Source organism: Arvicanthis niloticus, chromosome 24, assembly GCF_011762505.2.
Source record: "Arvicanthis niloticus isolate mArvNil1 chromosome 24, mArvNil1.pat.X, whole genome shotgun sequence".
Taxonomy (NCBI): Eukaryota; Metazoa; Chordata; class Mammalia; order Rodentia; family Muridae; genus Arvicanthis; species Arvicanthis niloticus.
This window is the reverse complement of record NC_133432.1, coordinates 6312608-6329505: the sequence shown is the minus strand read 5'-3', so window position 1 is coordinate 6329505 and position 16898 is coordinate 6312608. Positions and strand designations below refer to the sequence as shown.

General features: G+C 50.0%; 1 protein-coding gene across 2 annotated transcripts in view; it reads right to left on the bottom strand.

The window, feature by feature from the left end:
- The window catches only part of Gcn1 (GCN1 activator of EIF2AK4), a 60353-nt gene that overhangs the window by 15134 nt on the left and 28321 nt on the right, over nt 1-16898 (bottom strand). For both annotated transcript variants that reach the window (XM_076922548.1, XM_076922547.1), the window contains exons 25-38: nt 16686-16841; nt 16164-16345; nt 15281-15361; nt 14907-15050; nt 13425-13552; nt 13157-13346; nt 12932-13002; nt 11247-11412; nt 10799-10993; nt 8241-8487; nt 7560-7681; nt 6685-6799; nt 5585-5764; nt 2074-2294 (exon numbers count right to left, since the gene is read on the bottom strand). In XM_076922548.1, the coding sequence (XP_076778663.1) occupies nt 2074-2294; nt 5585-5764; nt 6685-6799; nt 7560-7681; nt 8241-8487; nt 10799-10993; nt 11247-11412; nt 12932-13002; nt 13157-13346; nt 13425-13552; nt 14907-15050; nt 15281-15361; nt 16164-16345; nt 16686-16841 (2198 nt within the window). The remainder of the gene's footprint in view (nt 1-2073; nt 2295-5584; nt 5765-6684; nt 6800-7559; nt 7682-8240; nt 8488-10798; nt 10994-11246; nt 11413-12931; nt 13003-13156; nt 13347-13424; nt 13553-14906; nt 15051-15280; nt 15362-16163; nt 16346-16685; nt 16842-16898) is intronic.

Below are 16898 nucleotides of genomic sequence, written 5' to 3'. Positions count from 1 at the left end.
AAGTTCCAGAAGAGCCAGGACTACTTAGTAAGACTCTGTTAAAACAAGGGTGGAGAGGGCGGGGGCAGGCTGGAGATGGCTTCACAGTTTAAAGCACTGGCTGGTCTTCTAAAGGACCTGGGTTCGATTCCCAGCACCCATATGGCAGGTTGTAACTGTCTGTAACTCCAGTTCCAGGGGATCTAACACCCTCACATAGACACACAGAGTCAGAACAGGGAGGGAGGGAAGCCAGAAAGGAGGGAGGGAGACAGAGAGAGAGGGAGAGAGAGAGAAAATCCCTACAATAGCTTAAAAAAAAAAGGGGGGGGGGGGGCCTTACTATGTAGCTCTGGCTGGCCTAGAAATCACTCTGTAGACCAGGCTGGACTTGAACTCAGAGTGCTGAGATTAAAGACATGTGTCTCCATGTCTAGCCTGCAATAGCTCTTAAAATAGAAAAAAACAAAAGCAGCCCACCATGGGATACTATATACAAATATGTAAATTATAGCACACCAACTTGTCCAGACATTATATACTACTAAACTATCACTTTGGGGGGAATAACTGTAACGTAAGAAATAACGTTCATGATGTAACCATTCTCTCTCGAGACAGGGTCCTGTGGTGTAGCCCTGGGCCGGCTTAGAACTCATTGTGTAGCCCATGCTAGCCTTGAACTTGTGGTAATCCCACACTTGTGCCTCATGAGTGCTAACTGGAAAGGCACATGCCACCTCGCCTGGCCTGTGATCTGAGAACATCAATCCTAACTGTTCTGATTTGGAGGAGACCTGGGGCTTTTGGAAGCCAGGCCATAGTGCCTAGTTTTAGCTTTAGTCTCAGCACTCAGGAGGCAAGGCAGGCACACCTCTGAACTCGAGGCTAGCCTGGTCTACAGAGTGACTTCCAGGACAGCCAGGGCTACACAGAGAAACCTAGTCTTGAAAAGTAACGACGGTATTTTATGTGTATTTATGTTTTCCTGCCACGTACATCTGCATACAACGGAAGAGAGAGCACTAAGCTCCCTGGAGCTGAAGTTAGGTGTTTGTGAACTACCCTGTGGGTGCTGGGAATCAAACCTGGGTCAGGGTTCTTAAGTGCTAACAGTGGTTCTCAACCTTCCTAATGCTGTGGTGACCGCCAACCATAACATTAATTTCACTGCTACTTTATAACTGTAATTTTACAACTATTACAAATCACAACGTAAACACCTGACATGCAGGACGTCTGACATGCGACCCCTGTGAAACGGTCATTTATCCCCCGCAACTCCCAGGGGTCTTGACCCACAGGTGAAAACCACTGTGCTTAGCCCTTTCTCTAGCCCCTGGGATTTTGTAATTCTCCTGCCTCAGCTTCCTGAGTGCAGATATTACAGGCACACATCACATATATAGTTTTCAAGGGCTTTTTCCCTTTTTGTTTGTAATCTTTTTTCCTCTTGCTTTCTCCTTTTCATTTCCTTTTAAAATTCACTTTATATCCAGATCTTTTTTAGAAATGTATTTATTTATGTATATTTATAAATATAGGAGTGCTTTGTCTACATGTACACCTGCATGCCAGAAGAGGGCACTGGATCCCCATTACAGATGGTTGTGAGCCACCGTGTGTTTGCTGGGAATTGAACTCAGGACCTCAGGAGAAGTCGTCAGTGTTCATAACCATTGAGCCAACTCACCAGGCCAAGATTCAATAGTTTTTTAAATTTCTTAAGTTATCTGAAATAGCAGTAACTCCACGCTATCTTCCCTTGGTTATCATGACAGAGCTGTGATGGAGGTGAAATCAACACACAGTCCTGGAAGACCGAAGAGCCTGAAAGACGCACGTGCCCAGTCAGACACTCCAGTGAGAGAAAACTGCAGCTGCTGGGTGAACACTCCTGAAAGGTCACAGGAGAACAGGCCCGTGGAGACAGACCTCCACCAAGGACTCAATGAGTGGTGCTTGAACCACTGCCCTCTGGGAGATGCCCAGATTTTCACCTCTCACCCTAAATGTCCCAGGATTCCCTGCAAACCCAAGCAGAGACAATGCCCATATCCAGCCCTGTCTGCTACAGGCCAGGTGGGCTACTACCTTCTGGTCTGTCAGCGAGTACATGTTGCCGATAATCTGCGCTGCCATCTTGCGTGTGTCCGTGGAGCGGTCCTGGAAGGCTCTCTGGACAATAGGCATGATGAGTGCCAGGGACGGGGCGTCAATGAAGTGAACAAACTTGGTGTCCAGCAGGGTCTGTAGGCACTTCTGGGTCTTCCTTGATGGGTCCGTCAGGGCATCCAGCAGGACTGGGGCAATGGCTGCATGTCACAGGAAGACAGATGCTGGTTTGTACAAGTCTAGGAAGTGGCAGGGCTTTGGGAGGGCAAGAAGACTGGGAAGCCAGCCTGCCTGGGAGAGCAATCCCTGTGCCACAAGCAGCCGAGGTGGCAGCTAGCACCCTCTGCACGGCGAATGGGCTAGTTTCAACAGGATGAGCTGCAGCAGTGCCAAGCTTCCTGGGTATTAGGGACATTTTCTGCAATCAGTACCCAAATGGAGATTTTATGGAAAACAAAAACAAAAAAAGTTTTAAGACACAGAAGACTCAAGGCCCAGTGATAAAATAAAGCCCTGAGTACTTGGAGCAGCCAAGAGCACATAAACCGACTTCTCCTACAGACAGCCCAGCAGGAGGACCCCAGGCCGACGCACGGCTCAGGCAGTCCAGCCACTACACACGCAGTGGTCAACACTAAGAAGCTAATAACCCACTTGTAAAACAAACAAACGATAAGAATGGATGATTCTGCAGAAGATACGGAGACAGCAGACCATGACATGAGAACATGTTCAAGTCACTGAACCAAAACCACACAAACAGACAGGATGTTCTACACAGTGAGTTTTAGTCTCTAGAGCAAGAACTTCTCTCAAAAATAATAAAGATAAACACACGCCACAAAGAGATGCCATTCAAACCCCCAAGAATGATGATAATAAAAAAGGAAACAGGTTGCATTTATATATTTGTGTATACGCACACACACACGCACGCGCGCACACACACACACAGAGACAGAGACTAATCATTCCATTTCACTTAAAGTCCACTTTAAACAAGACAACAGTGCTGGCAGCACCTGAGCCCCTCACACACTCGGCTGCAGTCGTTTTAAAGTTACACAACTGTCACTGACTGGAGTCCTGTATCTAGGAAACTTAAGAGGCACACGTCTGCACAAGTGTTTACACAGAGGCTCACAGCAGCATTACTGACAATAGTCAAGGGCTGAATCACCCCAAATTTTCACACAAAATGGGGCTCGGCCATAAAAGGCACAAGACACCTGTGTTTGCTATGACATAGATGAGCCCTGCAAACAAGCTATGTAAAAGAAACCAGACATGAAAGGCCACAGGCATGACTAATGGGAAATGTGCAAAAGAAAGAAAATCTAGGCCAGCGCTACCCAAGCATTAGGTCAGGGTCTGGGGAAGTCCAGAGTGGCTGTTGGTGGCCGGAGTGTCTTTACAGCGTGTCAGACAGGAGTGGTGGCTACACAATGCCCTGAGCACACTCAATACCCTGAACTATATGGTTTACAAGCAAACTTTACACAGTGCAAACCGTATCTCGAATACCATAAAACAATTCTGTGCCTTAGAAGTCCCAGGATTAATGGGCTTCAGAGTGGGACAGAGACAGAAGACAGGGCCAGCGGCTGTGGGGAAGGATGCTGGTCAAAGGGTAAACATTCCATTTTGGCTGGATGATTATCTTCTGAGGATAAAAGTACAGCATACTTAGCTAATATTCTGTTAAATATGTGAAATTGCTGAGTGGGTAGATTCCAAATGTAGTCATGATTAAAAGAAACTATGAAAATTGACAGGTATGTTAATCAGTCTGGTCATGACTATTACACACACACACACACACACACACACACACACACACACACACACACCACACCCCGCAGCATGTGTGCCCAGCTGTGGTGGCTCACGCCTACAGCCTCACAACTATTATCCCAGCACATGGCAGGTTAAGGAAGATTTTCAAGAGTTTAAAGCCATCCTGGGATACATAGGGAGCTCCAGGCCAGCCTCAGCTAGAATGAGCCACTGTCTCAAAATAAACAAAGCAAAACCTAAATCAATGCATGTGTAAACATGTCCAGATTTTACCTAACAATATTGCCCCAAAAGGTCTGGAAATTTTTAAGTACATTTTAAAGGCCAGGAAGCGCTCTGTGTGTGTGTGTGTGTGTGTGAGATAGACTACATGTGACATGAAGCTAGGAAGCCAGACAAGGTGGCCATAGCAGGATATTTATTCTGCTACATTGTATTCGCTGTGGAGCTCAGTGACTGGGCAGGTAGAAGAGGAGGTGGAGCTGGGAGGAGGAGGAGGAGGAGGAGGAGAAGGAGGAGGAGGAAGAAGAGGAGAAGAGAAGATGGCTGTGGATGTACGGGTATCGCTAGCAGTCTAAGGTAGTTATACTATCTAGGCTAGATAATTGGGTAATAATTCTAGTTGTGTGAGCATTTTGTTAATTGACATTTCTAAATATATAAATCCCTTGGATAATCCTTAAACATTAAGAGTCTTCATTCTACCGGGTATCTCGAGTATGGAAGATATAACCAGAGGCTCAGCAGAGCTTTGTGGGGACAGCATGGTGGACTGGCAAAGCCAACCACCACACTGGCATCTCATGGCAGCTGCCTGGAAACTAGCCGGACCAGGCGCTGTTTTAAAATATTACCCATTTCAGGTAGCTGTCTAGGTTCTGTTGCCAGCACTCAACCTCTATCAGCCCTCAGAAAAGAAACACACTATGGCTGGGCTGTGCCTCAGCTGGTAGAGTCCACGCCTAGCATGTAAACCCCGCGCTCAGTGTTCGACACTGCCTAAACCAGGTATGGCCAAATACGCCTGTAATCTCAGGCCTTGGGAGCTAGAAGCAAGAGGATCAGAAAGTCACAAGCATCTTAGGACACTAGGCTACACACACAGGCCAACTCTGCTAGAGACCAGCCATCACAGTAAAGAATACATCTGAGCCAATGGACAGCTCTGTGGTAAAAGCACTTGCCACCAGGCCTGAACTGAGTGTGATGCCCAGGATGTCCATGGTGGAAGGAGATCAAGTCCCACTGTCTGTTAGCTTCCACTGTATACTTGTGTCTACATACACACATACAACGCTAAAACAATAAACATAATTACAATTTTTAATAAAAAAAAATTGGTTAATTCTTTTGCCTGATGGCCTTCATCGGAAGAGAAAGCTGCACGGAAGCCAGGGTTTTAGACGGTGCTGACGGGCTCCGAGCTGCGGGGAGTCTGCAGACCGCACAGCTCAGCCAAGTGCGCAGGGGCTCTCAGAGCCCACCTACTCCTGAGCCAGTGACTCGGTGTCCCTAACCGTGAGGCTGGTGGCACACTCCAGAACAAGCGTTTAGTCTAACTAAGAAAGGGGCTTCCCAGAAGTAAAGGTTATTTCAATATGGATGTATTTGTCCTCAGAGGGCAACAGGAGAAGCATCCAGGAGAAGGGAAGAGGGGTACAGCCAGGGTAAGCGCCTCACAGGAAAAGCATACCGAGAATCTCCGGATTTCTGATGACAGAGCCAATCTGCCTGAGTGCTTGCTGTCCGGCCTTCTGCACTTTGACGTGGGAGTCCGTCAGCACCTCTGTGAGCTTGGGCACGATGTTGGGTAGGCAGGATGAGAGCTGCTTAGGCGCACAGTATGCCATCGCCCCGAGCAGCTCTACTGACCCTGCAGACAGAAGACACATGTGCAGCACTGAGCCACTCGGCACTGGCCAGCAAGACAAATGCAGGACATGGGGGAAGGCACCAGCTTGCTTCCCTGCAGACTCTTCACTCCTTGGAAAGAGGCCTATTACTCTGTGAGATTCAGGTGAGGAGCCGGTAGCCTGGTGTACAGAGACAACACCATGACGGGTTTACTGTCAACCTGGCACAAGTTAAGAATCATTTGCTAAGAGGGAATCTCAATTGAGAAAATGCCTTATAAAATTTGCCCATAGGTGAGCCTTTGCATATTTTCATAATTAGTAATTGATGGGGGTGGTGCCGCCCCTGGGCTGGTGGCCCTGGAATGTATAAGCAAACAGGCCAAGCAAGCCAGGAGGAGCAAGCCGTGAGCAGCACCCTCCATGGCCTCTGTATCAGCTGCGGCCTCCAGGTTCCTGCCCTGACTTCCCTCAGTGATGGACTTCGATCCCAAATTTCTTTGGGCCATGGTGCTCATCACTATAGAAGAGACCTAACTAGGGCATAGGAGGACCTAGTTTGGACCTGCAGGTGGTCCAAGGGTAAGTCACTGGGTTTTTCTGGCCTTGGGTTCCATATCCACAAGTGAGGAGATTCACTGTGCTGTTTCAAACTGTAAGACAAAGCCTGAAGGAACGAAAGGGAGGCTGTGCAGGAAGGGCTCAGGCCTGACCCTCCCCACCAGAACCTGCGTCTGTCTGTCTGGAAGGTTCCAGACCACAGCTTCCAGGCTCGGGATTTCCCCAAAGCTGCGGCTTCTGTGTGAAGCCTGTTCCGAGCCGGAGCACTTACTCTGCAGCCCACTGTGTCTATAAACAGGAGCGCGATTGCCTGCACACCTAACTGAGGGTCATTTTCAGAACGGGAAGTTGAGACAGAGACGGAGGGGAATGGCCTCACCAGCTTTGGTCCTCCAGGACTCCTCCTCCAGGGCAGCTAACAAGGACGGGAGCACCAGCTTCACACCGTGAGCACTGAGATTGCTCATTACAGCCTTGGCACAGTCATCTGCAGCCTCGAGGGAGGAGAGAAGACATTCAGGGGCCTCCTTGTCTGGGCAAGCACCGAGTCCTGACACCAACCCTCGTGTCCCTACAGTAACCAAGACTGTAGTTTCGCTAGACCCTGTGCCAAGTCCAGAGAGACAGATAAAACGTATCTTAAAAGCTTCGGTCCTAGGAACTAGAGATGGCTCAGTGGTTAAGAGCACCTGACTGGGCTTCTAATCCCAGGTCCTCTGAGGCAGAGACAGGCAGATCTCTGAGTTCAAAGCTAGCCTGGTCTACAGCACAGCCAGGGCTACACAGAGAAGCCACTCATTAGCAATCATGAGGACGGGAGCTTGGACACTAGTAACCACGTAATAAGCCCAGGACTTCATGCATGTGCCCTGGATGCTAGTACCACGTAATAAGCCCAGGATGTATGTGCCCATACGAAGGGTGATTCCTTTGCTGGGGTTTGCCAGCTTCCAGGTCAGCTGAGAATATATGAACCCCCAGTTCAGGAAAGGCCCTACCTCAAGAGGACCAGGTGAAAGGTGACAGAGGGCATCTGACACCCTCTTCTAGCTCCTGGTATCTGCCTAAGTGCTCACACATTGTACACATGCACACACAAATAAAATCTTCAATGCATCAGGGAACCAGAGAGAAATTCATAGCAGTAACCCAGGCAGGAGCTGAAGGGCCTCTGGAAGTAGGAGCTGGAACCCACCCTAGACACCCCGCGACCAAGCCTGCCTGGGAGCAGCTCACGCTTGCCTCCAGACTTACCTCGCGGACGTACTGATTGCCATCCCCAAAGCACAGCAGCAGATGGGGCAGCACGTGGACCACATAGGGCTCAAAGAGCTTCCCCAGCATGGTGCAGAGCATCTCGAAGGCAAACAGAGCTCCTGGGGAAGAGGATGGCAGACAGTGCTGAGAACACCAGGGCCAGCACCCTCCTGGTGCCTCCTCAGGCTACAGTGGCCGTTGACAGAGTAAAATGCAGCCACCTGTCTCAGTACTTGGGCAGGGATGTGGCAGAGCGTGACAGAGGAGAAGGCAGGGGGGTTCCATCGCTTTCCAGTCCCACCAACTAGAAAAGCAAGCGTCTCTCAGCTAGGGTGCTCTATCAGACATTAGAAAGCAGGTACGGGGACAAGCTTATAATCCCTGCACTCTGGAACCTGAGGCAGGAGGATCACCAAGTTCTAGACTGTGCTTGTAACGTAAGGACTCCTTAGCTTGAAATATGGAAATAAAGGCCGACATGCAGTTCAGCAGTAGAGCAGTCTGCCTAGCGTAGGTGAAACCTGGACTTCAGCCCGAGCAGTGCAAGAAAGAATAAGGGCAAAGTGCAGGCCAGCCCTACCATGGACAGGGCTGGGATGGGTCACACACGCCCTCCCTCTCTCGGCGTGCGCGGGCACCCACTTCCTGTGCTGTCAGCACTGGGCCCAGAGAACCCACCCTCTCGCCTTCGGAAATTCTTCTTATCCTGGATAGCATCGGTCAGCGCAGCCATCATTTCCTGCTGCTTCAGGGAAAGGATGCCCAGGCCTTTCACCAGGCCCGCCAGCCCGTACGCCGCCCCTTTACGTTCTGCATACTTGTCTGACTCCAAGAGCTGCTGCATGAGCCGCTGAATCATGCCCCCAGCATCCTCCTTGACGGCAGGCACGAGAGGGGGCAAGCAGCTGGCGACAGACTCCTGGACCTGTGGGAGCAGCCCTCTCATTAGTGACAACTGCTCCAGTGTCACAGCACCAGAGGAGCAGTGTGTTCTGTAGTCATCACGCATGCGCCATAGAGTGCAACTATCGACAGGCGCAGCAACCCCGTAGCGCAGCTTCTGGTCGGAACCACAGCTCCTTGGACTGAGGTCCCAACCCTATATGGGGCTACATCCTAAGTCAATGTAGGGGTTGTGAAGCATTAACAAACAGTAATGATTTCTGAATGTACAACAACCAAAAATTAATTCAAAAAAATCAAACACTTAACACTCTGAGGTGTTCCTGACAGCTCAGGAGTGTCGCCTCCTGTACTTCACTGAGGCCTTGGTCTGACTGCACAAGTGCACTTTATCCCGAGCGTGCTGTCACACCAACAGCAGTGAACATCAGCCCCTCTTCTCGCTCTGAGGCCACTGTGTCGGAACGGCAGTGTCTCACTGCGCATAGGTTTTCTGCACTGAGAACCATCATGGCATAGATGCAGAAAACAAGAGACTTCTCATGTTTTCCTCTCATCGTTCCTCTGTGTGAGTGTCAGATCACTACAGCTGTGGATCCATTGGGTTAAAACACTTATTTTTTAAAAACTGTTGGAGTTAGTCAGTAGTGGCACACACCTTTAATCTCAGCACTTGGGAGGCAAATGCAAGTGAATTTCTGTGAGTTCAAGGCCAGACTGGTCTACATCAGGCCAGCCAGGGCTACACAGTGAGACCCTCGTCAGCCCCCAAATTGATTGGGCCGATGACCTGAGTTTCATTTAAAAAAAAAAAAATTATTCTATGAATTTTGGCTTGGGGCTAAAACAGAATTTCTGATTTACAATTACATATCTATCTAAAAGGGAAGATGGAGGAGATGGCTCAGCCAGAGAGACAAACCTTGCCATCAAGCATGACGATCTGAGTTCCATCATGGGAGCCACATGGGGAGAACTACTCCTGCAAGTGTCCTCCGACCTCCATACACCGAGGCTTGCGCCTCCTCCCACATAAAGTAATAAGAAAAATGTCAGTTTAAAATAGACGTGTGCTTGCCGCTGTGTGGCATGTATTTAAGCAAAGTAGCATTCTCAGCGCTGATTATAAAGTCAGAAATCAACTCAAACTGAAATTCTACATCCTAAGTAGTATCAACTATTTAGGCAAAATTTGTTTATTTAAAATTAAGTGCCGGGCAGTGGTGGCGCATGCCTTTAATCCCAGCACTTGGGAGGCAGAGACAGGCGGATTTCTGAGTTTGAGGCCAGCCTGGTCTACAGAGTGAGTTCCAGGACAGCCAGCGCTACACAGAGAAACCCTGTCTTGAAAGAAAGAAAGAAAGAAAGAAAGAAAGAAAGAAAGAAAGAAAGAAAGAGAGAGTAGAGAAGCACACCTATCTCGTTGGTATGTAAATCTGTTTTCATCTCCAGTAAATGATAATACATATACCAAAGACTTATTTTTAAATGTTATGGTTTATTACTGCTGACATTTGATTTGCACACCTATTTTATATACATAAATATTCAACCTTGAGTAATTATGTCTGTGACAAAAAGGGTTTGTAAACCAAAGAAGTTTAAGAAACCCTGGTCTGAACAAAGAGCCGAGGCCCAGGCAGTGTGGAGTGGGGGCACGTGGAAGCGTGCTATGGTACTGTGTCTGGATTACACAGGCATGTCTAGCTCCCTCCCTACCAGTGTCACCAGGGAACTGTGCTGAGTTTAAGAACACCAGATCCAGGTCAGGAGACAGAGATGTGCTGAATCCTACCTTCCAGTCATAGAACACTGTGCTGCCAGCTGCCTAAACAGGGCTCTCTGGTGGGTCAGACTCTGATCAATTCTGAATTGTTTCCAACAGTGACTTTCATGAGGGCACTCAGGGTGTCAAAGATCCATTATGTCAATCAAGGAATTAGATAAATGCATGGTTTTCAGGTAAGAGGAAAAGAAAAATCCTTTACAGCATGGTTCGAAGAGACCTTAAAAGTACCTGCAATGTGTAGCCAGCACTGAGAGGCCAGGAGGCATAGCACAGACGGAGCCTCTCCGTAGTGTGGCTGGCTTGTTTTGCATTCCGGTCTCACTATGTGCCCTATCTGGTCACACACACAGCTGCTCTACACACGCACATACACATTCCAAAACCAAACCTCCAGCTAATGAGTCGCAAGTACCTGGGTTCTCCCTGGAGAGGAGATGGCTGCTTTCTGTCATTCCACTCAGCTGCTAGCATGCTACAGCCTACCCACAATAGACTCCCACCCCACCCCCCCCAGAGACTCCTGGACCCTCAAGATGAAAGGTACCTGCTGAGAAGGTGTAGAGAGGGCAGCGATGAGCTTGGCAACAATGGGTTTTACTTTGGGGTCACTCTTGTCCAGGTGTTTGGCCAAAGACCCCATGAGGACCACCACACTCTGCCGCACGGCGTCGTAGCTGGCATCGTTGGGCGCATCCTTCAGGAACTCCTCAAACACTGGCAGCAGTGAGTTGACATTCTCCTGAAAAGAGCAGACCCCGGAGCCACACGTCAGCCTGGACAGGCTCCATCAAAACATCAGGCTTGCTGCTGGGGCTGCAATGCTGGCTGCTCCCCGGCTTCCCCACAGTTCTATAGCAGAGCCCTAAGAATTACACCTTCTCAGGGTCTTTCTGCAATAAATGACATTTGCCAGGAGGTGCCGGTGCCTGTCAGACAGGCTTCTCTGTGTCATCTGCTCAGTATGGCCTCCTCAGCTGCGGAAATCTGCTCACCTTCCCGTGGGCATTGAGTGTGGCGAGTGCTGCATCTAACATGCACTTCCGCACATCTGCGTTTCGGTCATTGAGGGCATCCGGGACGAAAAACTGGAAGAGCGGCTTCACCTGAGAGCTATCCAAGTACTGGGAGAGCTTGTTCAGGGCCAGGGCCAGGCCACACCTAGGAAGGAAACGGGAGCCTGTGGGTTGGCCAGGGTCACAGCCAAGGGCACCCCGTGTGAATGGAGGACAGCTGCGAACACAGCTTTGGGTCAGGGAGCAAAATGCAAACTACCAAGAAGCAACTGCCCGGGGTGTTCGGAACAAGCTGCCTGTGAAATACAGATCCTGTGCCCCCATTTCCCTGACTATGAAAGACAATGAGCACCCTCTGTCTCAGACAGGCTAGAAGAAAGGTGTTAAAGAAAACAGATGCTGGGCTGGAGAGATGGCTCAGCGGTTAAGAGCACTGACTGCTCTTCCAGAGGTCCTGAATTCAATTCCCAGCAACCACATGGTGGCTCACAACCATCTGTAATGGGATCCGATGCCCTCTTCTGGTGTGTCTGAAGACAGTGACTGTACTTACATACATAAAATAAATAAATAAATCTTTAAAAAAAGAAAGAAAAAACCAGATGCGACAGCCATTAGCTGGAAACAAAGCAAAATGGACTTATTCTCAGCTACAGAGATAAGAAATCCCTTAGAGGGGGAAAACAAACAAACAAACAAACAAACAAACAACAACAACAAAAAACCCCAAAAACCTACATCCTATTCCCAGCTGATGGTCTAGAATGGCAAATACAGTGCAGGGATATTTCCATACAGCACATGCACTAGTGCACAGTCATGCGTGGAGAATGCGGCTGTGCTGGCTGTTTATGTCAACTGGACATGGTTAGTGTCACCGTGTCACCGGAGAGGAGGGAACCTCAATTGAGAAAATGTCTCTATAAGTCTGGGCTGTAAGCAAAACTGTAGGGCACTGATCAATGAGGGTGTGGCCATCTCATTGTGGGTGGAGCCATCCCTGGGCTGGTGGTCCTGGGTTCTATAAGAAAGCAGGCTGAGCAAACCATGGGAAGCAAGCCAGTCAGCAGCACCCCTCCTTGGCCTCTGCATCAGCTCCTGCCTCCAAGTTCCTGCCCTGTGTGAGTTCCTGTCCTGACTTCCTTTGGTGATGAACAGCAATGTGGAAGTGTAAGTCGAATAAACCCTTTTCTCCCCAGCTTGCTTTGGCCAGAGTGTCTCATTACAGCATAGTGACCCTAAGACAGTGGTCTGCCTTCAGGAAGCTAGCTCTACTGTTTCCTGAAAGCCCACTCTAGGTGACAAGTGTCTTCTTCAAGGCCATTCTTGCTCCTACTCACCTACAGCCCTCCAGCTACAACCCTACTACCATCTGCTGCGAGCATCTCACACTGCTAGTGTGCTGGGGCCAGTCACTTTCCTGGCAGGTTCTAGATTTGTGTCCCTCACACAGATCAGGAAACAAGCCTGGAGAAACAGAGGACAAATGTCCAAGGGTGCAGACTGGTGCATGTGGAGTCAGCACTGAACACAGGCCTCTCTGACCATGGTGACCTGCCTCTCCTTCTGCTTTCAACTTCAGGACATGCCACCTACTTGCGGCCCCTGCCCCAGCCCCCTGGTGCATCTCCAAAAGCCTGGTGATGAGACCAGCAGGGCTTTACCTGGCTTCCCACTGGTCTGGAGGGGATTCTGAAATCACTCTTCCCAAAGCATCCAGCACTGGGGGTGGCCGCTGCAACAGACAAGAGGCTAGCTAAAGGCCCAGCAGTGCGCTCCCCTGCCCAAGGGGCAGACATCACTGGCCTGGTCCCTGAACCATGAGAGGAGCTGAACAGAGGACCACCCACCAGACTACCCACCCGCTTACCCTGCCCCAGGTCACTCACATAGAGCTTCTCCTGGTAGATCTCCATGAGCCTGCCCATAACCTCTGCAGCTTGCCGCTGGTATCGTGCCACTGCCTGAGAAAGGGCTTCAGCCCCGGCCTGCCTCACGGCTGCCTCGTGGTAAATCACATCATCAATCAGCAACGAGCAGAGATCTGACTGCAGATCAAGGCCCATGGTCGACCAAAGCCTGCAGCAAACCAAAGTTAGGACTGGGCAAGCAAGGGCTTGCAGCGTGTCCCTGCACCCCCACCAGAATGACTGTCACCTCTCAGCCAGCTTCCGTATCTCGTCCTCCTTGTCAAACTTAACCACCCAGAGTCTCCGCAGCAGATTCAGACCATTCTTTTCATCAGTGTCGGGTGCTGGCAATACCAGGTGGAGCTCCATCAGCCCCTGTGAGAACAAGGATCAGACTGTGAGGTTTGACGTCTCAGGAGCACGTGCCCTGTCTCCTCATTTCCTCCATCCCAAGAACCACCATTAGCTGCATGTGGCTACTTAAAGGGAAAGAAGCTGCATGTGACGGAGAGTTGGGCGGAAAACACTACGCTCATGGCTACCACACTAGACAGCACAGGTGGGAAGCATCCTACTCGCTGCAAACACAGACAGAGCTGCTCTAAACAGTGCTGGGAGTCAGCTCAACTGGTCAACTGCTCAGCCTCCTCCAATAGCTTTCTGGGGACCTGGGAATCCAGCTCGGTGGTTCAGAGCATGTGCCACACACCCTGGGGGACCCAGGAATCTAGCTCAGTGGTTCAGAGCATGTGCCACACATCCCAAACCAGCTCTTTCTGTGTATAGAAAGAAGGGTGAACAGTGATAGAAATTTTGTTTTATTTTTTTCTTTATAGACAGGGTTTCACTATATAGCTATGACAGTTTTGGCTATCAAGGCTGGCCTTGAACTTACAGAAATCTGCCTGCCTCTACATCCCATACCCACCATACCCAGCTTAAGAACTTTTTAAGGTAAAAATCACTAATTTAACTCTAAACATGATAGACAAGCTCAAATGGTGTTTGCTGAATTAATTAAAATACAAAAAGTAACCACACTGCCACTATTTGTCCCATATTTTACCAAGTGCCAGCAGGAGGAGGAAACCAAGTCTAAAAGCCATCCGGAGAATCTACACAGAGGTAGAGAGCTGAACAAATGCACTAATCCTGTCAGTTAGGTCAACCTGACAGAATCTACAATCACCTGGAATATGGGCCTCTGAGCAAGCCAGTGAGGGATCATTTGATTATGTTAGTTGCTGTGGGAAGACCCGCTCACTGCAGGTGGCACCATTCCCTAGGCAGGGGAACCTGGACTCTGGAGAACTGGAGGAAGCAGGCTGGGCACAGGCATGCATGTATCCACTGCTCTCTTTTTCTGATGACATACGTAATGTGACCCGTTGCTTCAAGCTCCTGATGCCTTCCCTGCCACAGTGAACTATAACCTGGAACTACGAGGTAAAATTTAATCCCTTAAATTGCTTTTGTCAGAATATTTTATCAATACACAGAAAGAAAGAAAAACAGAAAAGCTATCTGTAGCTGCACCTACAGCTACAACCTAACTGATGACAATCAGATGAAGTCTTTCCTGGTGCTCCATCATGACAAGCTCAGGACCCTAACCCACGCCATGACCTCCTTCCTCTCTTTGCCTCTTGGCCCTGTCTGAGGGTAAAGGACACTGCCCAATGCTCATCATGTTACACTTGCCCAGAGTAACTAGGAAGCATGAACACACCCGGAGCGCAGTCTCGCGCACGCTGGCACACGGGGACTGCAGGGCAGCCAGCAGCACGTCCACCTCCTCCTGCTCTGCGAAGGCACAGCCATCCTCCCCGCTGCTGCTGGCACACAGGGCGGTCAGAGAGTCTGAGGCAAGAACCTGGGGACGACATCAATACGCTGGGTCAGCCCAGCAGCTCAGTTCAGAGGGAGCTGCATGGGCGCACTTAAAAACCCACCCCACGGCGCCTTGGGGCTAAGACTCCACAGTCAAGCCAGGCACTGGCAACCCTTCTAACAAGAGTGCCAAGAGTGACTAGGTCTTGACTACTCATCCTGAGGGCAGAGTCACAAAAAGCCACAGAACAGGCCAACTGGAAAGTGGATCACCTGTAGGCGAGGGGAGCCCGTCCCGATCACCCATGTCAGCAGACGCAGCATGGCCACTCGGGGCAGCAACTCCGGGCCATTCTGGAAGAGAACGAGAAAGAAGTTAAAATAATGAAGGGAAAGTTGGTACCTATGCCTGGCAGACAGTCTGCTGGCCTTTCCTCACCTATGGGAGAACCTTCTGGGTCCCAGAACTGACTTAAGTCACTGTAGAAACTTCCTTGGGTTTATTTACAGGCAAGCCCATAGGTGCTAACCTAGCTAACAAGCTGTGCAGCTGCCTGATTCTCAGAGTAAACTGATAGATAGACCAAAAGAGCCCAAGAAGAGAAACTCACTTGGACAAGGAAAGAAAAGAAATGCCAAATAAAACATCACTCATGGATGTCGTATGTGGTGCACACCTTTACACAGTGCTTGAAGGCAGAGGTGGGAAGTTCTCTGTGAGTTCAAGGCCAGCAGGCTATACAATAAGACTTTCACTAAGACTCATACAAAGCCTAGGTTAGTTTTGAAGGAACTTGGTAAGAGGCTGGCTCAGTATATGCCATGTATCCTAGCAACTGCAAACCAACATATACTAGATATGCAAGAGACGTGCAAACACACACAGTGCTGTTCAGGTCAAGGAAAAGACACGACGCTGACACAGCCATGAACAGGCACCGAGTTAAATAAAGCACAGTGTATGCAGGCACAGGATCTCAAGCATCCACACAGAGACCTATGAACAGTCTGAATGCAGCAGCACGACCCCTTTCTACAGCAGAGCCTGTTGTCTTATGTGGACTGCTGCTATGATAAGACACCGGAACCCAAAGAAACACGGGAGCCCTTGCATCCCCACACCCTTAAATCGCGGATAACAGAGATCGCTGCCAACCTCATCCACCCGCTCAGGTGGCGTGTCAGGGGAAGCCCTCAGCTGGGCATGGACAGTGAGGATCTGAAGGATCTGGGCCATCTGCTCCTCCTCCTCCTCGCTGTGGTAGGGCATCTCAGTGAGCACCATCTTTAACATGGGGAAGACCAAGGAGAAGGCCGGTGCAGACAGCGGTGCAGCATCTGGGAGACAAGCAAGCACAGCAGACAAGCTGGGGCAACTGAGCAGGCCAAGGGCTGGTGCAGAAGAGGCTAGCAACCTTCCCAGCACAAAGCACAATGCTGGGGACAGTGGTGGGTAGCCTGCTGCTAAACCAGCCCTGCTTCTACCCCACAGTCTGGCCCAGTTCCAGAATGTGACACTGAACAGAAGCAAATGAGGAAAACCAAGGGGTGGGGGGAGAGGGCAGGGGGCAGGAGGACTCTCCCAAAACCAAAGGTACAGGAAGCTCAGGGATGCTCTGGCTCCTGCCTCTGAATCAGCTCACACTGCCCCGGGATGGAGTGGCTCCTTGTCCCTTACCTGGCTCACCCTTGCCCACCCTGCTCGGGATGGTGTGTGTATGCAACAGCGACACAGCCCTCCTGACAGCCACAGACAGCTCCTCTTGGCACCAGGACTTATCCAGAGCACACTCTGGCTTCAGCAGGCGCAGGGTCACATGACTCACCAAGGTGCCTTATGAGAGAAGACAGGCAGCAGATGACCCACAAAGACACAGAAGATGCTCTGGAC